Source organism: Microtus pennsylvanicus, chromosome 9 (genome assembly GCF_037038515.1).
Source record: "Microtus pennsylvanicus isolate mMicPen1 chromosome 9, mMicPen1.hap1, whole genome shotgun sequence".
Classification (NCBI taxonomy): domain Eukaryota; kingdom Metazoa; phylum Chordata; class Mammalia; order Rodentia; family Cricetidae; genus Microtus; species Microtus pennsylvanicus.
Window position 1 is genome coordinate 18,431,931 of NC_134587.1, and position 22,303 is coordinate 18,454,233.

Consider the following 22,303-nt stretch of genomic DNA (forward strand, 5'->3'; position numbering starts at 1 on the left):
CCCTGTAGTGTATTCCCCACAGATCAAATTTTATGTGCAAGCAAAATATAATCTTACTTTTCAGGAGTCTGAACTTTAAAGCATTTTTTTCTTTTTTTTATGTGTAGGTGTGTATCTATGTTTACTTGAGTGTGTGTGTGTGTGTGTGTGTGTGTGTGTGTTTGTGTGAATGCATGTAGCAAGAGAGAGAAAAAGAGAGACCTGCACATGGAAATCCAAGGTTAATGTTAGGAATCTTGCTGGATTGCTCCACCATCTTATTGAAGTCAAGGTCTCTCGGTCAAAACTAGACTTCACAAAGTCTCACCAGCCAACTTGCTCTGGATATTCTTGTCTTTGCTTACCAAGGCTGGAATTACAGGTGGGCAAACACGCCTACCTAACCTTTACATGGGCTCTGTGGTTATGAACTAGTCTTCTCATTTTTGTGCAAGTGCTTTAGGTCCTGAGTTATCTCCCCACCTCCTCACTTGAACTTTGTAGAATGTCAGAAAAGATAATTTCTGGAAGAGTTTTAATGGGTCTTAATTTTTATTGCCATGTGGTGGCATTCATTGCAAGAACAGCTGTGAAAATGCCTGCTTACTAGCTCAGAGATTTGGTGGTCTGAAGTTTAGAAATAGTGTTCTCGGTTCCCTGTTTGGGGTTCTACAAGGTAAAAACCCATGTGGAAAGCTGCAGTTCTCATCTGGGTTCACAGCACTTTCTTTCTTTTTTTTTTTTTTAGATTTTGTAATTTTATTTTATTTTTTTTCCGTTTATTTATTAAAGATTTCTGTCTCTTCCCCTCCACTGCCTTCCATTTCCCTCCCCCTCCCCCAATCAAGTTCCCCTCCCTTGTCAGCCCATAGAGCTATCAGGGTTCCCTGCCCTGTGGGAAGTCCAAGGACCACCCACCTCCATCCAGGTCTAGTAAGGTGAGCATCCAAACTGCCTAGACTCCCACAAAGCCAGTATGTGCAGTAGGATCAAAAACCCATTGCCATTGTTCTTGAGTTCTCATCAGGCGATGAAAGGAGACAGAGTCAGAGACACACTTTGGAACACGGGACAGAAATCTCAAGGTCCAAATCAGGAGCAGAAAGAGAGAGAGTACAAGCATGGAACTCAGGACCGCGAGGGGTGCACCCACACACTGAGACAATGGGGATGTTCTATTGGGAACTCACCAAGGCCAGCTGGCCTGGGTCTGAAAAAACCTAAGATAAAACCGGACTCGATGAACATAGCGGACAATGAGGACTATTGAGAACTCTCAGCACTTTCTTAAAACTGTACTGGTTGACTGTAGACATCACCTTCTGTGATTGCAGATTGGAATCTCCAGGGTCTCTCTCACGGTTCACAAGGACCATATCATCCCTTTTTATTCATGAGTTCTCATATAAATGTCTGATTTCTCCCAAACTAGCAAGCAAACATTTTATTTCCTATCCTCTAACAAGCCACTGAGAAATCTCAGCTTTGAAAGGTTTCAATTAGGTTAAAACCTTTTAAATAATGGCCCTCTAGTGTTCTTTCATTAGCATTGCTATTGTCCATTTGCCTATTGTTTGTTTTCAGAAAGGATTACTCTACAGAATCCACAATGGCCTTAAACTCATCTTTCTACCTCAGCATTGGAAATATTTACATTATAGGTGAGAACCACCACACCCAACTGATAATCTTTTGTTTAAAGTTAACTCCACAATATAACTGGAATAATCATAGGAATCTTAATTGTACCATATTCACAATTCTGACATTATGCTGTGTGGAATACCAAGAACTTAAGCTATGAAAGGCACTATAGAATTCTACATGGAAAATACTGTGAATTTCTAATGGGAGAAAAACTTGTTTTTACCAATTATTTTCCACTATTTTTAATTGAAGTCCTTTATCTTTCAAAACACTATGTTCATTGAAATGTGATGGAATGTTTAAAGCCCTCTAAAACCCCTAAGAAGTATTTGCAATTTTTTTAAAAAAATCTAAGTAAATTAGGGCAATAATCTGAGTACTAAGAATGAGGCAGATGTGGGCAAGTGTCCGGTTTCTACTTCCAAACTGATAGCAGACTACAGCAGATTAAGAGAGTGGATAGGGAGCCCCTTCTACTAGCTTCCTCCAGGAAATGGCAGCAGTAATTCCTTCCCTTAAAAACCAAGGGGCCCAGAATGGTTTAATAACAGTTGTTGTCAAAGTCCTGGGTTCTGGCTTTTTTTAAATCTATGGACTTTATTTAATTTTAAACACCTCCAATATACAAAAGAGACCAGATTTTACTTTACAGAAAATAATATGTATATATCACCTTTTCACCAACAAATCGTTCTTTAGAGGCCTCAGAATTTATTTCTGTTGCCAGTCACTTCCTTGGCTAAGAACTGCTGGTCTGAGCGTCGTTCTCTTAAGTGCTTATTATAGAAATCACATGGACCAGCACATTGATCAGTAGAATAATAAATTACAGACTTAGGGCACTAGCATCAAACTTGGTGCACTTTAAAAATTGATTATGGGGAAAGATTTATTTTTACTGTTTTGTGCAAGCAATTAATGTGATCTACTTTCCCATTTTATGGTTTTTAGGCTCTTCCATGTCTAATACAATGTTTGTAGCTGGCTTTCTCTTGATACTGAACACACCTTCAGTGACCCAACATTGTTCACTGCCTGTTTTTCTTTTAATGATTCCAAAAACATATCATTTTAATTAATGACTTAGAAACTATTTCCTGTAGCTTCAAATTAGTTTTGGCTTTTTACTTCACACTGACTTTGAATACTTATTCATTTCTTTACCAGCCTTTACTATTTCTTTGCCTTTGGAAATACTTTAATTTTTGTTGGTTTTGTTTTATTATTTTTGTTTTGTTTTTCCCTTCATTCACTTGTATTAGCATCTCTACTCTATCATGCAAGATTTATGGTCAACTTCTTTTCTTAGAAATCCAGTGTGATGCTTTTAAAATAGTGCAGGATTTCCCACCAGGGTTGGTAATGGGCAGTTTCTGAATAATTTAAGTCTTGTCAGTGCTGAAGTTGCTTTTCTTCAGCTTTTGTCACTGAGTGCTCGCATTCTGATGGATACCTTCTGAGTTCCCCTCGCTTTCATTAGGATGTCGAATACGCTCCTGGAAAATTGCTGCCTGGTAATTTGCTGTTCTTCTGAACACTGCACTGAACTAAAACTTCCCCTTGAAGTTCTAAAGGAGGCTTAATCTTAGAAGGTCATTTATCAAATCTAAAATTCTGATACTGACATTTCTCTAATTCAGGTTTCCACAAATTCTTCATGGATGGAGGTGGGGATGCGTCATTACTACCCAGTCTATCTTTGCTTGCTAGTGCTTTTGCCTTTAATCATATACCCATCTGAGTCTCATTACCAGAGTATGTTTCTCTATATTTACTTTTTAAATATATTGTACTTGCTTACCAACATTCCATTTATTTTATTTGTCTGGTATTGTTTTCATCTTGTATGAATCAAGATAAAATATATTTAAACATTAAAATTGGGATGTTAGAGCTTTTATGAAAAATTAATTTATAACATATGGATAGGATTAGGGAAGCAAAAGATAACTCAAGGAGAATTCTAGAAAAGATGAACAGTGGGAATGGTTGTTAGTAGGATGAGACACAGCTATGTGCTGAGCACTGTACAGTGAGCTTTTGTGCAAGATAGAGCTAGCCCATGGTAACACCACAGAGCTGAAATCTTAAAAATAAACAACCTAACCTTTTCCTCCTCCCTCCCTCCCTCCTGTTTCTTTCTTACAACCACCCCTGCATACAAACCAAGGGGAGAGTGGTGGGGCGTGGGAGGTTAACCTCTGAAGCATGCTGTGCCCTTTATCAGCAGGAGGAGAAGAATGGAAGACAGTCTGCAAGGACAAATGGATGAAGTCCTGCAGGATGACATAAGCATTGTATCTCAGTTCCTTCTTTAAAATCACAGCTTAAGAATAGCTTAGGACACCAATCGATTAATTTTCCCGAAGCCCGACTCTGAAGAAACACTCAGTATCCTCTTAGTCTTCCGAGTGTTCCACACCATCTTGACTTCTAAAAGTTGTTTGGAAATATTCTTACATTAAGATACAATTTGGTTCCTCTTCCTTCGGAGCCTCACACAAAACTCACAGGATGAAATGTCATACCAGCTTAACCACAGTTCCAAGAGGAATAAGAATTTAAATATTAAAAAAATAGCAATGAACACAGTGTGATGACACACTCCTACAATCTGAGCCCTCAGACTGCTAAAGGAGAAAGATCATCAAATTCAAGGCCAACCCGAGCTATATACCAAGGTTTTGCCACCAAGAGAAATAGAAGAGGAGAGAATATTAATGAAATTAAATTCAGTCAAACTTTGAATATGAATATGATCAATTACAGGAAATTATCAAAGACTTAATAAAAAAAAAACATAGTCAAAAGAATTTCTTGTCAAGCTGGGCATGGTGGTGCATGCTTTTAATCACAGTATTCAGGAGGCAGGAGCAGGCAGATCACTGAGTTCCAGGCCAGCCTGGTCTACAGAGTGAGTTCCAGTACAGCCCGAGTTCCACAGAGAATTCATGTCTTGAAAGAAAACAAACAAACCAAAACAAATAACAAAAAAAGTTCTACCATCTGACATTTTGAAGCAAGACACCACTGTAGTAATATGGGCGGCGGCGGGGCTGCATCCCCAACACCCCAGCCGCCTGCCCAGCTAGCTTTACCCGAAATAATTACACGGACACTGTATTCATTTAAACACTGCTTGGCTCATTTCTACCTAGCATCTTCTAGGCTAACTCTCCCACCTGGACTAGCCCATTTCTTATCATCTGTATAGCACCGGGCTTACCGGGAAGATTCTAGCCTAAGTCCATCCTGGGTCGGAGCTTCATAGCGTGCGTCTTCCCTGGAGCAGGTAGCATGGCGTCTCTGCTGAGGTGTCTGCTCCGGAGAGGAGAGCTGTCAAGTCTGACCTCACTTCCTCTTCCTCCCAGCGTTTTGTCCTGTTTACTCCTCCCACCTATCTCCTAACCAATGAGAGCCAAGCAGTTTCTTTTAATTTAACCAATGACCTTCCTCCATCAACACCACCATGTCTTTCTAGTGTTAAATGACCAAATTCTGTCAACTTCCTTTGTTTTTATAAGCACTGATACTATAATATTATATCTGTTCTTTGTTCCTAAGAGTTTACAGAGAGAAAGGAATGTAGGAAATTAATCCCTCTCATCTTAAATCTCTAATCTCTCTTCTCAAAAGTAATATTTTATAGGTCAGCCTTGCTATGCTTTCATACCTATTACAATCTTGCCTGCTCATTCTTATGTTTTTCAGTTCTGTATTATTTGAGATGTAAAAAGTCTCCATTAAAATAAAAATTCTTAGAATAGTTTACATAAGTGTCTGAAATCCCCATCATTAGAGACATGTTTTATTTTCAGAAAGTTCCTACTAAATGAGTTAGATTATGTACAGAAATCACACATTGATGCCCTCACTAATCAGTATCAGAAACATCAGATGAAAAAGGCCATTTGTCCCAGATAGACAGTTTTGTTTAAAATAGCAAAAGGTTTGAATTTTACATGATGCAGTTCAATCTAAGGATTATATTCCTTGTTATGAGTAAGCAGCAGAGAGACACAGAAAAAAAAGGAAGGGAGGGAGGGAAGAAGCAAGGAAGGAAGAAAGGAAGGAAGAAAGGAAGGAAGGAAGGAAGGAAGGAAGGAAGGAAGGAAGGAAGGAAGGAAGGAAGGAATCTACCCAGAGCTGAGAAGTACCCTCTTATCTGAACACAGTCCTTCTGTGCCTTCTGAGGTCAGCAAGCTTTTAAGCAGTGTTTGATGAGTGCACACACCAATGGATTTGTAGAGGCAAAGACTCTCGAGAAGTAGAGAACGACAGGCAAGGTCTAGAAAGTCAACAGTGAAGCTGTAGGGTGGCAGCCTAGGAAACACAAGTGTTTTCTCTCTAACTCGCCTCACTAGCAGCAGAACACACTCTGATTTTTCTCTTTTGGTTTGATCATACATTTTCACTGTACAAGGTGATACTATGATCTTTCTAGTGATGTTGGACAATTTAGTTATCACAGCATCACCCCATGAATTAGGTTCTATGACTGTTTCCATTTATAAATGAGGATAAACTTCTAGAGCCCCTAAGTAATTTACCCCAAGATTAAACACTGGTAAGTGAGAGACCCAGAAGTTAACCCTTGAGGAGCTTTAGCTTGTCATCTACACTACCGCCTCTAGGGATGTAGGGGATACAACTGCCACTCAGAAAAGTGCATCACATCATGTCATCCTGCATCTTCTCCACAGTCTCGGTGAACAGCTGGACCACAGCGGTCAGTCTCCTGTCCGTCCACAAAGATGGTAGGCTGCACAATAAATACAGATACAAACTAGACACGAAGCAGCACTAAATGTGGTCCCCTGCCTTTGCTGCCTTGGAAACACACATCCAAGGCAAGATGAAGCACCGTAACGTAACTGCTGCCATCAGTCATCTGCTGCGGGCACGCGCTTCTTACATCCTTAGGGAACAGGGAACATCTGTAGCACCCACACGGCCCAAGGCCTGGTGTCAAAGCCTGACTGGGACGGGGTGCTTCTCAACAAGGTTAGTTATGCAGAACACCCCTAATAGGGATTTCACCACAATTCTCTCACATGTGTTGATCTATTCAGTAAAAACTATGTAGGCATATAAGGGAAGTTTAGACTCTAACTTACTTAGTTTAAACAGGGTAGGATATTTTATTGGCTTATTTGAAAACACGAGAAGGTCAAGATACAAAATAAAACAATTATTAACACTTCAATTTTGCTTTTTGATTTTTCTCATTTTATTACATTTGTTCCTAACATACCTAAGGAACTTAATGGTAACCCAAGTATGGTCTTCTCCCCTTGCTGGGGACTCTCAGCTGAAGCCAGAGGTTATCAGTGATGCGTTTGCTATTTTTCAATATACCCCTTTGCAGTAAGGGATAAAGAAGAGAATCCCAAGGCTGTGTGCTAGAACAGAGCTGCAGGGAAATATGGAGCTCTGTGAGACTTAGGCCACACCCAGCACCCATGAGGAAGTGGGAAGGAGCCTCTTTGTGCTGTGAAATACATCAGCATGGGTCAAGCCTTGCTGATAAAATCTGGACTCTCACACAGAACTGTGTGCTTCGGGGAGTTCCTTATTCTTCTCATGCCTGAAGTTTCTTGCAGGGATGGGATTTGTTTCACAGAATTGGTGAAGGTTCTTATGAGGATTCCAAGTGCCATGTTAAAATAAATAAATAAAAATTAAAAGTTTGTGTAACTAGTAGGGAGCAAATACTTGACAAAAGCAGCCATTGTCAAACGGAGAAATACCTGTCATGGGTCAATTCAATTAGCCGTCTGGAATCACTGCCTCCCTAGAACCAAATGGGTAAAATTAAAATGGGATACTCTGCAGTTAGAAAGTGCCTTTTTACTCCCAGGAAGCAGGAGAAAGGAATTCTGCCTATGCTGAAGCACTACAGATGAGATATGTGTGAAAGATAAAGGAGAGGAAATAGGACTTGGAAATCTCTACCCTCATTAGCTCAAACCATGCACTCTGTTTGAGGTCACCATAATTTTTCACTGCTTATGCTTTTCCTCGGCCAGAACACCTCCCCTCCAAATTTCTCCCTGTGGTCATAATTGAGGATGCAGTCTGAATGATGTTTTCTGTGTGAACTTCCCTTATCTCTAAGAGGAATTACATGCCTGTCTCAGATACTTACTTCTAAGAAGTGAGGCTTCTTTTAAAAAAAAAAAAGGAACCCCTGTTTTTAGGCAAATGCATTATTTCTAACCATATCCTCACTCCTAAACCCATGTTTTTGAACATGTTTGTAGCACTTCCAACTTGTAAAGCAGTAGTTAATAAACCGTAACCAACTTCGGCATAGGTACTTGCATATTTACACATTCTAAGAGATTCTAGCTTTATTTTGTTACTTTTGTTTCTGTTCTATTGTTGCAAGCACAAGAAAACAAAACACAAATGCAAAGCAGAATAGTCTTTCAATAATCACAAAAACTCAATGGACAGAGCTCACCACATAAGGTCAGTTGGCAATCACATATGTAGAGTGGGTGCATGCTCCCTGGTTCTTCCTTATATTCTGGCCATGATACCTGTGCACATACTGTGATGTGCGCCTTTGCTTATATTCTTAGTCAGTTCAGATTTAAAGCAACCTGCCTTAACAACCTGACAGTTTGGTGGGATGGCCAGAAGAATGTTCTTTGTCTAAAGTAGTTTTAATTTAATAAATATTTATTTAAGTAGAAAAATAAAAGCACTTAACATTTATGAAGTCATCACAAACATGCCCTAAATTTTCTCGTCATTAATATAGGCATGGCTTTGCAGAAGAATGAAAACAGCATTGAGCATCAGTCCCAGCTCGTTCCCACACTTGTCTTATCTACTATACCAGGAATATATAAAACTTCCAGATGAAATGGAGACAAAGTACGTGGTAATATGAATAGTTCGTCCTAATAGATAATCATAGCCGTCAATGAAAGAAAATAGGATGTTTTCTTTCTATTTCAACCATCAAATCATTTATTCTAGGCTAATCACTAATGATGTAAATTGATATTTTTCAGTAATCAGATTTGCAAGTTGATTATTAAAAAGGGCTTAACACCTGAACTTAAATCTTGGTAGAAAATTTATCAGCGTCTAGGCATAATTCAACAAACAATTATAAATTCCCATATACTCAGCCCCAAAAAAGAGGAGGAAATGATAGGTGATTAAACACAATGAAAGACATTTCTTTACATAGTTTATGCCTAGTTCATCCAATTTCTAATGGATTCTTGAATTACCGCTTTCACGGGATAAAACTTGATCCCTGTGATGAGATACAAATTGGGCGTAGGACTCAAAAAGACTATACTATAAACTTAAAACAAGCTAACGAGAAATTCTCTGGTGCTATATACAACTAATATGGTGTAATCTAATGTGACAATATGATTTAACTGGATTTTTGAGAGCTTGGACAAGAATCATTACCAAGCAAAATATATCAAACAGGTGCAGAGCATTTGGCATCATCTGTCCTCTCCTGACCCAGTGTTTTTCTCTCTATAGATTGCTCTCTTCCAAGAGCACCTTAGTGATCTTTGATATTTACTGGCTTCCCTGTGAAAGGCTGTATGTGAACAAGAGGGCATTACACAATTCAATGTTTTCCAATGACATTGAGGACAGCTAGACTTTAACCACAAATATATCTAAAATAGAATTTGAGGGCTAAGGATGTAGTTCAAGCATAGAGCCCTGGCCCAGTATTTGTGAGACACAGAAATAGAGTCACAACAATGTTTCACAAAAGGAAAGAGAGAGAGAGAGAGAGAGAGAGAGAGAGAGAGAGAGAGAGAGAGAGAGAGAAAGGAGAAGAGAGGAGAGGAGAGGAGAGGAGACGAGAGGAGAGGAGAGGAGAAAGGAGAGTTGAAGATTTCCTTGTTTAGAATGTATCTAAACCTATAAACTTCTAAATCTCTAATATAAATAATGGATGTCAAGCATCTACTATAGAAGGGTGTTTGCTATACAGAAATCTCTTCCTAGAATCATCTCCACATCTTTGGAAGACACGGATGCTGGAGAGAGAATGAACCAGGTGGTGTTTGGCTCTTCCTGAAGAAAGGTGAACAAACATCTATTCACCTGAGATAGGATAGCAATGTCAGACCAGAGAAAAGATTCCACCTGAGTCTGGCTTAATGAGCCAGTGAGTTTCCTGTGGTTCCATCAAAGCGTTGGAGCGAGGAAGACTCAAGGACTGTGCATCACTGAAAAAGGAATGAATGAAAACTCATGAATGCTGCCTCTCTGAAGGTCCCCACAGGAGCTTACAGGCAGCCACTCTCCCAGTACTTATTACTAGAATATCTTTGGGGAAGAATCTTATGAATCTTGTAAGTTTTAGGAACTTCCTTAACCTCTGGGTTTTATTTCCTGTGGTTTACAAGCCTTCCTTTTCCTTCCAAGTTTCATAAATTCTATTCCAAAAGAGAAAGTTTCAATTCCAGAGATGTCACTTCCCAATTCCCAGTCATGTCAGAATTCAAACCTTTGATTCTGTTACTTACTTGAAAGACTTCTCTGTGGTGGTAGCTATGGAAGGATACAGGCGTCAGGCTAGAACATGCTCATTCCTAAAAGGCCCCAAGGCAGAACCATTTGACTTCCAAGAGAAAAGGCTTGGAACCTAATCTATCTAAGCCAAGGACATTGTAGAAACATGAAAGCCTGAGAAAAGAAGTGAGAGGGTTTAATTTTCAGCAAAGTGCTACAAAGGATAAAAATCTTTTTTTGTGTACACCTGATTTGAAAATCCTGAAATTCCGAGTTTTACCATAACAAAGAACTCAGGAGAATAGCATTTTGCCCAAGTTGTCATAAGGGACAAAGTGTCCCAATATCACAAGAGAAGAAAATGATATGCATAGCTGCCTTCATATTTGGGACGATGGCAAACGACATTATTGTCTGTTATTATGTTTTCCTGAGCCAGTAATGATATTAAAGCTTTCAAATCCATCAGTACAGTGTCTGGAACACAATAAATATTAGAGGTCAACATGAGCATCCTACCTAAAATGTGCTTTCAAGTGTTAACCAAAGTGTCTGTAAAAAATTCAAAATATTTCACACATTGCTGTTGCATATCAAATGTTAAAAGTATGTTCTCGTAGTCACCTAATATATTGTGTACATTCGGGGACAATTTACAAAGTAAGGAAGAATCTAAGAACTAAAGCAGGTTCTCATCACTACAAAATGCAAGGGCCCTGCCTTGGACATTAGCTGATGGAAGGTCCATCTTCTGGGAAGTCAGCACCCTCATCTAATAGCTCTCTAATGCACCTGCTCAGCAAAGCTAAGGGATTGAGTTGATGAGTTCGTATCTGAAATCCCTTAGGAAATAAATGTCTCCAATGCACCAGTCAACCTTTGGAAGATGCTTCTCTCTGGTTTTCAACAGAGAAAATTACTTCTCCATGTCAGTTAATAACAAAAGCGTTCCTTTATATTTCGCTTCTTATATGCCAACTTCTTGCTGAGTGCTTTGAATGCATGATCTCATTTTGTCTTACCAATAACATTGTGCATATTCCACTGTCTCTTTCATTGCCCTCTTTACGGATGGGCAGTGCAATTCTTGGAGGCATTTATTAATAGACCTGTGTAAGGTCCTTTGTCAAATGACAAAAGTCAGATAAATGATAGTTCTACATCTGTACAGGGCTACAATGTCAAAAATCATACAACCCTGTCATTTTGAGTATTTAAAATTACTTAAGAAGCCATAATTAAACACAAGTTATTTTTCTGATACATGAGACACTTATCACATAGCAGAAGCAGAACTTGAATGTTATATAAGCAAGCTTATATAACATAGACAAATTTTCCATAATTTTTTAAAGCTGGCAGGCAATGAATAGGTAATATTTATTTAGAAAGGTCTGAAAAGACAATTGTAGTTCCTTGTCACTCCAGTAGGGACAGAGACCATCTATATTTGTTCATGATTGCACCCATTTATGTTGGGGAACGAATACATTTATTATGTTAAACAGCTTTTCTTAAAGCAAAGGTATCACTAGACATACTGACTTCTGGGGTGCATTCTTATTTAAAATGCACCTACAAAAGGCATATTTTTATTAACTCATGTGAGTCCCTCCTGTTTGTTTTCAGCACGCTCTCTGAGAGTTAGCAAGGTGATTGGGAAAATAAGAAAAATGACCACCGGTCTACTGATAGCTCCATACCTCCCACAGTAGTCGAGTCAGACTCAATCCATCAGAGCAAACATACTGTATGGGCTCACTTGAACTGACTGCTTCATTTATTTTTGCTGCTATGATGTCGGGTAAGAGTTATTTAATGGCCTTTCTAAATGTTCCTCTGTCTCTTTAATCAAATATATAGCTCCTACATCTTTGAACTTATGTTTTCTCTGTGGCCTCACTAATAGCTACGGCAGGCCGTGTAGAAGTTCTCTGTACAGTGAAGAATTGCTTCATGAGATGCTCCCCTCCTCAGAACAGCTTGTCACTTCCTTAACACCAACAGACTAAATTTCTAAAACACCAAGACAGGATCTCCCACAACCCTCCTTCATCTTTTCTGGGTAATAACATTATTCTAGCGTGCGGTTAGTCAGTGTAGACTTAATACACACAATAACCCTTTACTCCTTCCTGATTCTGTAAGCATTCTTAATTAAATGTACAGTGTCCCCAAAAGAAATATATAAAGAAGACATAAAAATATAAAGAGGAGGTGACTGTGATTGAAGTACGCTATGAACTTAGAGTAAAATGTCAAAATCTTCACATGGCCATGCCTTTATTGCACTAACATTCCAGAGTCATCATTTTCCCTCTTAATTTGCACAGTGGGTTCACACTGTCAGCCCAAGTCATTACAATGCACCCCATCTTCATCTGTTTCAGCCACACTGTCATCTCCCTGGCTTCCCCAGGTTGAGGTTATTCTGTACATACTGCTAAAACAAAATAACACAGATCTGTACTTACATAATAGAATCTTCCTCCTTACTGTTCACAAAGCTGGCAGTTTGGGTTTGCAAATGGTTATCCTTTATTATGTACTTAAATATTCTCCGATGCCATTTATTATCTCTGTATTTATTAGGGAATTCACTGAACTAGAATTCCACTTATAACCATATTTTACTCCTTGAAAGGACTAGCTCCAAACAGTCACACCATGGCCTCAGTGCAGCACGTAGATTCTGAAGAGACACAGTTCCGTCTACAGTGGGGCCCCTATATGTGTTGTTGACCTTTCCCTGACTTTTCTCCTTAATGGTCACTTATTTCCTTGCTTCTTTACTAAAATGTGCTTTCTTCAGCAAGGTCTTTCCCACTGAGTAAAAAGCTTTAACTTTCTCCTACCCATGGTCCTCACTGGCCATTTTCTTTGCGTTGATATGGCATGCTTCTTACCCCACAGAGAAAGAAGGCAGAAGAAAAGCTCAATAGTGTAGCAGGTTCAGAAGCAGATATCTTGTGTCTGTTGACTCCAGATCCTGTTTTAAAGCTACAGGCTACTGCCCACTTGGTCACTAATGCTCCATTGTCCCACTCATGAGTCCTCTTCTGTGGACAACTTTATGTGGACTATCTCACCATCAGGAAGAAGGAGGAGGAGCAACTATCAACTCAACAAATATTTATGGCACTCCCATGGTGTGCTGAGGTGTGTCTGGAGTGGGACACAGCATTGCTCTTTTCTTCTTCAGATGTTGTGTTGAATTCTGAAATGGATCATAGATAGGGATGAACAAAATATTGATATATGGGAGACCAAATGACATCACATAAACTCTCCAAATATTAATTTATTCTAGTTCTGTTCCAGTACTCCAACACATGACCCTTTTTTTGGGGTCACACCTTGTACAGTGGGGACATTGATATTTGGAAAGAGTTCAAAATGGTTTTGGGGATGTCTGAAATGTCCTGACGACAAAACCAAACATTTCTTCTCATGGAGGCTTCATGAGAGCTGTCAATTAGGTTTCTTTAACTTACAAGATTTTTAAAAATTCCCTAGATGGCGATAATCAATTAAGTCATTCTCCGGTCAATAAGTAATTAGTGATTTTCACAAGTCTCCTTTTTGAAATGGAAACACTTGTATTCTTTCACCTTTGAGTGGACACGCCAGGAGAGAGCAGTGAAACACTCTCAGTGAAAGAAGGAAAATGGGTGTTGCATACAGAAAGTCAAGCACCAATTCCATTTGTTTTCACGTTTTTCTACCTAATTCTACCATCAGTCATTAGTGACCAGATGCTTTCTTCTCGTGTGGGAAGAGCATTCCCCTTCAATTTTCTAACACGTCTTTTTATTCAAAATTAACAGCCCTGCCTTTTAGATGAGGCCTTTTCCTTCCCTAGAGATTGCTGTGTTTTATTTTTATTCTAGAGCCAGCCTTTAATGACATTTTTTAATCTTCAAAGGCCTTCCAGTCTACTAGAGAGAAAGAAATAAAAGATTCCAAGTATTTGCTAAATTGATTAGTTCAGAAAAGAATATTCTCTATTTGGTGTCCCAAAGATAAAAATTGTGATTCCAACTCTAAGAATGGTAGAAGGTTAGAGAAAAATGCATACAGAGTCTGAGCAGTTATCTTGAGGTAATAGTCAGGGTTCTCTAGAGGAACAAAACTATATATCTCTAGCAATACCTATATGTATTATTAGATTTTTTTTAGAGTGACTATATGTGGTCCAGATAGTCTAGCAATGACTGTCTACCTTGAGAAGTCCAAGGATCCAGTAATCAGTAGTTGTTCAGTCCACGAAGCTGGATATCTCAGCTAGTCTTCAGTATATGCTGGAATCCCAAAGAAAGAGGCTAGTGAAGGAATGGACTTGCTAAGGCAAGCAAGCAAAGAACAAGAGCTTCCCACTTTGATGCCCGTTATATAGGTTGCCGGGAGAAGGGATGGCCTAGATTAAAGGTGGATCTTCCCGCTTCAAATCACTTAAGAAAATTCTCTCACAATTGGACCCAGACACTTGGGTTTTAGTTAATTCCAGATGCAGCCAAGTTGACAGCTAAAAATAGCTATCACACTTGCCCTCTGAAGATCCGGCAACAATAGGCAAAGATAATAGCTCACATTATTGAATTTTGCTTCTAAGTGTTCTCTGTGTGCCCAGAAACTGTTGTATACTATGAAGTTTGCAATATGATGAAAATGCTGTTTATTTTGTCTGTCATCATCCCCTGAACTTTAGTCACAGGGGATAATCAAGTGCTATTTGGGTGGGGGTTTGACAGGCATGTCGTTTTATGGATTGCTTTCAGCCGTTGGACTTCTGTTGACTTTTTATTGTACAAACAGATCTAAAGATACAACATCTGACCTGCATTAAACAGTCAGCGGTGTGCTTGAGTAGCTCCCAGTAAGCTGGTTTCTATTTGCTTCCCTTGGAGTATAAAGTGAGAGGGAGGAAAGGTTGTATAGGACAGCAGTTGTCACTTGGCTGGCTTGTTGGCCTTCTGTGGGATTGGCAGATGTTCAGAGTTGACATGGCCTTTCCCAGAAAGAAGGATGTGCTGTTCAGAGGCTATGTTGAGCTTACCTACATTTAGCTGCCTTTTCCTGCATGTTTTCCCCCCAATTCAGATGGTCCTTATTGTCAAAGGACTTGCCTCCTTCCTTTTCCTCTGAAGTTCACTCATCCCTAGATCCATGAAGTTCTTAGTCCAATGCATAGGTTCAGGTGAGTAGACATCACCCACACCACTGTCCTGTCCGTTACTCAGCCATGGTGTGACTGGCTCTGTGGAAGAAGAGATGTTGCAAACTCTTTGCCCTCTATTACTGCAGAATTGGGGCCCCATGCCCACAACCTGGCTACTCTACATTTCATTATCTTTCAAACACCAGCCTCTACTTCAATTTAAGAATTACCTTTCATTAGGGAGTACATTTCAAGGGTCCTCAACTCACAATTTATATAAGGACCTAGATGTAAAGTTCCTGAGATGGGATACTCACTGTCAGCTTTCCCAATTAAATCTCTTCCTCAGTCCTTTCTATCACTCTCTTCCCCATCTCCAGGTGCTTTATGTCCTTGGAATAACAGTTGGATGGCTTTGTAAATCAGTAGAGAATTGGAGCTTAGTCTCATCATGGTTCTTGATGCACTGTCTAGGTTTTTCCAACTAGCTACAAACTGAGAACCCTGGGAAGAAAAAAACTCAGTTTAAAAACTTTGCCCTTTCCATTATGCCCTATGGGTATGACTGTAAGATATTATCTTTGTTGTTAATTAAGGGAGAAGGGCCCAGGCCTCTCTAGGCAGGGTGTGATCACTAAATAGCATGTGCTGTGGGATGTAAGGAGGTAGCTGAAAATGAGTCTGGAAGCAAGCCAGTAAGCAGCGTTCTGCTAGGGACTCTTCTTTATTTGGTCCCTGCTTCATGTTCCTGCTTGAATGATTTCCTGGCTCCCCTCTGTGATGGACATGCAAGTGTAAGCTAAAATAAAATCTCTTCTTCCCAAGTTGTTTTTGGTCATGCTGTTTATCACAGCAATAGAAATCAAATGAGAATAGACCTGACCTATTAGAACATCATGTTAGCGTGGTATAAAGAATTCTATCCTAATCCCTGGCTGCACAGGTATTCATTCATTTGATTCCAAGAACAAGGATAGACAAAAAATAATTATTTACAGGATACAGATAAGTAAAGTATGAACTGAGCTGAGCCATTTAGTAGAGCTAGCAGGTTGCTCAGAAAATAAAAGAGTGGAACAGGGTTTCAGAGACACACATTCCAGTGGCAAAGCTAGCACTCTCCAACAAGAGGAGCTGCCATGTTTTGTATAGGTACCATGTGCAGAGGAAATCAGTAAACACTGAACAAGGCAAAAATAAGAAAAATATCTCAAAATAGAATTAGACCTTTCTTGAGTTTAAGTAACTTTAAATAGCCTAATGTAAACAAATTTGGATAGAATTATTTTAAAACAATCCAATGTACTTTGTAGAAATGTAGAAATATACAACATTTTTTTCTAGCAAGAAAATATAGCTTTAATATCTTTTCTAGCTACGAATCTGTGCTAGAACTGTGTGGAGTTCATCCATTAGTAGAACAGTTCAAAAGAATCTTCTGTTGTCAGATGTAGTTCATGCAGTTTATTCATTCTTGAATGCATCCAAACAGCTTCATGGCCACAGTTCTATGAAATATTTCTTAAAGAATTGCATGTTTGCTAATGTCTCATGATGCCTATTGGCAAGAGGGACTAATGTTGGCTCTGAAGCCCTGATGGCCCACAGTCTTGATCCCACTCCCACTTCACTGTGTGTTCCTTCATGATCATTATGGGGTCTTGCTCATCTATCCTCTGCCTCTGAAGTGCCTCTGGAGTAGGGCTACAAACTTTCTCTATACCTATCGACCCCAATGACTTCCAAATTCATAACTCTGGTTTAGACTAATACCTAAACTCAACTTTACTGCTGTGCCTTATGTTTATCTTCTCCACTTAGATATCCAAGCAATTTCAGAGTTACCATATTCAAACACCTATGAATATACAAAATCTTCAAGACCACTTCTTGCCTCACCCTGTTTCGGTTTAAGAAATAGTAAGTCATTCTTCTAGCTCAACACATGGTGAACTCCACCTAAGCACTTTCACCCACACGACCCTGGTATAAACTATTATACTCACGCCAGTTTTCTGACAGTGTTTTCCACAATGCTTTATTTGCTCTCATCCTAGCCTTCTCAGCAAGCTATTGCTTGCATGCTCATGAGTATGATAGTTTTAAATCAAATGAAGCAATCTGTGCATGAAATGCCCCAGCACTTTTCCAACAGAGAGAAGTTCTCAGTTGGTGTGCCATTTTGTATCTCCCTTGACCTACCCTCCACACCCCAGACTTTGTAGTCACCATGTTGGTATAGTTACTCGGGCTTCCCTGATGTTCCTTGTATGCACAAGATGCCCTGTGAGTACACATTACAGACACAAAAAAATACTTTCAAAGAAGTTTGTGCAGAAAAATCATGGCCTTTCATTGCATTTCATAATACAGCTGAGTATAAGCCACTGGTTTATGAATAAAGAGGTAATTGTTGTATTATTGAAAGGACTGTGCTTTTCTTGACTAATAGCAAGAGTTTAAAAGTTTTAAATTCTGAAAAATTTATTAAAATAATCACGGTTTCTGACAAGTAGCCTTTTCCACTTTGGAAAGGTTTTCACTCAGGAAACAAAAATATGGAAATGAACCCAAGTCTAACCAGTATTAGTGCAGCATAATTGCATACCTAACTGTATAAATAATGGATAATGTTATTGTAAATATTCTGCCTCTTAACAAACACTATTAATTTCATTTCAATACACGATGCACTTTAACAAGGTTTAAATTCTTTCTTGATTTAATGCTATTTAAATACATTGAATAAGTCTTTCTTTTCTTCATTGTTAAAGTAGTGCTTCACAGATTGTGTTTCTGTTCCTTTTGCTTCTACCACTTCATTCAGGGGAAAAAAATATTAACAATCACAGAATGATGACTCTGACAGGTATGTTGCTTTACTCAACAGTGCTTGGAGGTTGCAGAATTATGCAAGCTAAAATACATTCCATATATGCTCCTCCTTGGTATTCTGTGTCTCCCCTTTCACTGTGTGCCTTCCAGAGGCTACACAAGATTGATGGATATGTCAACTCCCCAAACTAAAACTGGAAAGCATGTAAGTGTGAGTCTTCAGTTGACTGTAGAAAGGATATATTATTTAATGGAAGCATGTAGGAAGCAATAGTGGTAAGCAATAAATCTCATATTAATTATACATATGCAATGAGATGTGGAGCTGATATGCATGCATTGAACTGTTTTCCTGGAACACAATGATTATGTGCTTTTCAGTACTCAACAGTAAATTTCAAGCATTTGTACGGAAAGGTATGGTTTTCCTTTTATTAGTCAATACAAAACAGCTCTGTTCTATTATAAGCTTATTAGATCCTCATCCTTGCATCTTTTATTTATTGATTTCTCAAAGATCTAGTTTATGTTTCTGCTTCACAATCAGCAGTATACCTCAAATGTTGAAAGATTTCAAACTGCTGAATAACAAATCTGTGAATTCACAATTATATTCTAAATGGTGTAGGAAATATCATTGTAAGTGGTAAAATCAATATGTATTTTGACTCATTAGGAAAGTGCATGATGGCTGTTTCTCACGTCTCTTCAGATTCTGTTTAACCAGTTTGCATTGTGATGCCTGGCCCATGGCACGTCTATATTTAGTTCTAATGGAGCACTCTTAAATTGCTTATTTTGTGTTTACTAAAGTTGGCCTGTTTGTTACCATGGAAACTTGACAAGAGCTCTAGCTAACTATTTTATTAGATGAATTGAAGATACAGCTGAAGACTGGAAGTGCAGCAAATCATTCTTAAAGCATGTTTTTTAGCATCTGTGCAGTGTGGGCTACTGATCTATATTTGACATTTTCTTAGGGTCTCTTCCATTTGATATTTTATTAGGGTCGATTCCATTTCAAATATGGAAGGATATCAATATTTATAAATCTAAATTGTAACTAAGACTTTGGTATCTCTAAGATAAAAAGAGTAAGTACTCTAAGTGGGTATTTGTAACTACTATCTGTAGAAATTAGAGACCATTGAAACAATTTACCACATGGCAAATAGCTGTCCGGCCGCACATTCCTCAAAGCTCTGCATCCTCCACCTACAGTGGTCTCAGAAGCAGCTTCTGTTCTCAACTCTGATAGTATTAGCCATGATACGGGACTCTGTAGGAAGGAAAAGGCTTTATTGACTGCTGATTTTACTTGCAACAGAATTTGCAACGCCTCTTCAGATGTCAGCAATCTGTAATTCTTGAAGATGCTCGGGTTCTTGGTTCAAACCTTCTGCTATCTGCCCGCACCTTTGTCCCTTCTTTCCAGATGGCCATCATTTTCTCACAATTCATCAAAATATCTCATCAACCTTGCCTTCATACACCCCTCCCTATTTTGTCACTGAAACATAATTCTTGGGCTAATATCAAAAAAAGCAAGAATAATCATAATACACGTTACTATCTGAGAGATTAAGATTGCTTTCTGAAGTTTTTCACATTTACATTTGGCTGAAACAAATGCATAGTTCTAAAGTTTAATCTCACTTTTACTGAGTAGAACAAATCCTCAGAAGATAGGGATTGAAGGGTATAGCAAGAAGGCCGCTTGTTGGTTCCTGGCTGCTCAACCCCAAAATAATCACACAGAAATTGTATGAATTAAATCACTGCTTGGCCCATTAGCTCTAGCTTCTTATTGGTTAACTTTTACATATTAATTTAACCAATTTCTATTTATCTGTGTATCACCACATGGCAGTGGCTTATAGGCAAAGTTTTAGCATGTCTGTATCTGGCGGTGGCTCCATGGCTTCTCTCTGACTCTGCACTTCTTTCTCCCAGCATACAGCCTAGTTCAGTTCTTTCCTGTCATAGGCTTAAAGCAGTTCTTTATTCATTAACCAATAAAAGCAACACATAGACAGAAAGACCTCCCACACCAGAAAGGAACTGTTTGAGGATTACTAGTTGTCAGCACCAAGGAATCAGACAGAAGGCAAATAGTTTAAAGAAACTCAGCTTCTCAACTGTATTTCATAGATCATGAATGGCAAAGATTGTGTTGATGGATTCACAGAGGTAACTAATGGCAATACAGAAAACAATAATGCAATAATATAGATATTTTCCTATGTTCTAAACAATTAAAACCAAATAAAATATTGTCATTTGGATGCTTGCATTTTTCTCATTTATTGCAGCACATTTAAGATAAACAGTAATTGATTGGGCCTAGGAAACTAAGAAAAATATATAATTTTTAATTTCAAAATCATGGTTATATAAAAGGAATATCTCTTCACTCTTTATACAAGTATATTTCTCATAGACATAGACTTAATACAAATATGTAGGGCATGGATGAATATGTTTTCTAGAATCTTAAAAATACTTTTCTATACTAGTTGTTAAAGTTATTGGTAAGAGCTGATAGGATTTGATATTGTGTTTTACCACAATATAGTAACTGAATTACACTCTCAACTTTTTATGTGTATCTATAAAGTAAATACATATGCAATAAATTATGGGAAAATTAAATTATTTTATTGATTGTCAGTGGTCATTTAAGATAAGTTTTTATAGGAATGCATTTCAATTTTGTCTTTACTGATAGTTCACAGAGAAGGTATATGTTTGATCTAACACTCATTTTTTTTCCTCCCCTTAGGCTCCACTTTCATTTGTAACACTCACATAATCCCAGTGAAGAACCAAGAGGGTGTGGCTATGATGTTCATCATTAATTTTGAGTATGTGACAGATGAAGATAGTGCTGCCTCCCCAGAGAGGGTAAACCCAATCTTACCAGTCAAATCTGTAAACCGTAAGTACAAGGCCCATGTCCATAAAGTCCGAATACTCTGCAGCTGCTGTAGGCTTTTGCATGAGTCAGTTCCCACATAGAAAATATTGCTACTTTATTTCAGATAGCCATAGCCGATGCTACTCTACAGAATTTATCATCTACTTTGACAGTCATGTATCTCAGGTATTCCATGATGCTAATGCCTTTGGTTTTTTTCTTCTGGACAGGGTCATACTATGTATTTTTGAGTGGCCTCTGAACTTAGTAGGTAGTCTAGGTTGGCCCCAAACTGACTGCATCTGCTTCCACAGTACTGAGATTCAAGGCATACTCCACCATGCTAGTCACTTTACCAATACTTTACTGAACAACGAAAAACACTTAGGCTGTTTACAAATATTAGGTATTAGAAATCATACTTCACATTAGGTAAACAAAAATTGTAATGATTGACAAGATATTAGCTTATAAAATAAAAAAAATAGTTTCATTTCAGTTAACTTAAAATAATGGGCCAATAAACTCATAAAAGATGCTTTAAAAAGAACTAATACTTCATATAAATAACTTTGTATTGGTAAAATAAAGCAGTTCACACTGTTAGAAGATATTCGGTTCACTTCATTTACTGATTTTTTTCAACTCAGTCTCCTGTACCTTAATCTATGACACATGAATCCTTTTCTCTTCTCTTGCTGCATTTTAAGCTACATTTAATATTTGTTTTCATTGTGTCATTCCATCCATATGGCACTTGTTTCTTGATGCTCACTAAGAAGCATCAAGAAATGCTTTTGATTACAGTTCCAGTGGGAATGCATGTTTATCAAAAATTGATTGTTTTTTCACAGTGATAGCATTCCGTGTTGACCTATTCCATCTAGTTGTGTTAGTGTCTGGTTGTTTCAGTCTGCATGTCTTCCTTCTTATATTTGGTAACATAACTACTTTTCTAATAGTTGTCTAAATAGTTGTCTAATCATTTACGAGATGTCATTTATCTGCAATTATACAATTTGTTGACTTTATAGATTAGGTCCTTCATTCATCCTCATCATACAGTGAATTTTGATTCCTTACATTGAGGGAGAAGAAAATTAGCTCAAAGGTCTTTTTCTGACCTTCCCGCCATACAATTTTAGTCAATAATATATTTCTTTGAGCTTGTCATTGTGTTGTTAAATATCATTAATAGTATGCTACTTGACTTTTTAGTGTGGATTGTATTATTAGATTTCTATATCTTGTCAACAAAC

General features: G+C 38.2%; 1 protein-coding gene across 3 annotated transcripts in view; it reads left to right on the forward strand.

Annotated features, from left to right (window-relative positions):
• The window catches only part of Kcnh7 (potassium voltage-gated channel subfamily H member 7), a 418,450-nt gene that overhangs the window by 255,623 nt on the left and 140,524 nt on the right, over positions 1-22,303 (forward strand). For all 3 annotated transcript variants that reach the window (XM_075985029.1, XM_075985032.1, XM_075985030.1), the window contains exon 3: positions 20,910-21,065. In XM_075985029.1, the coding sequence (XP_075841144.1) occupies positions 20,910-21,065 (156 nt within the window). The remainder of the gene's footprint in view (positions 1-20,909; positions 21,066-22,303) is intronic.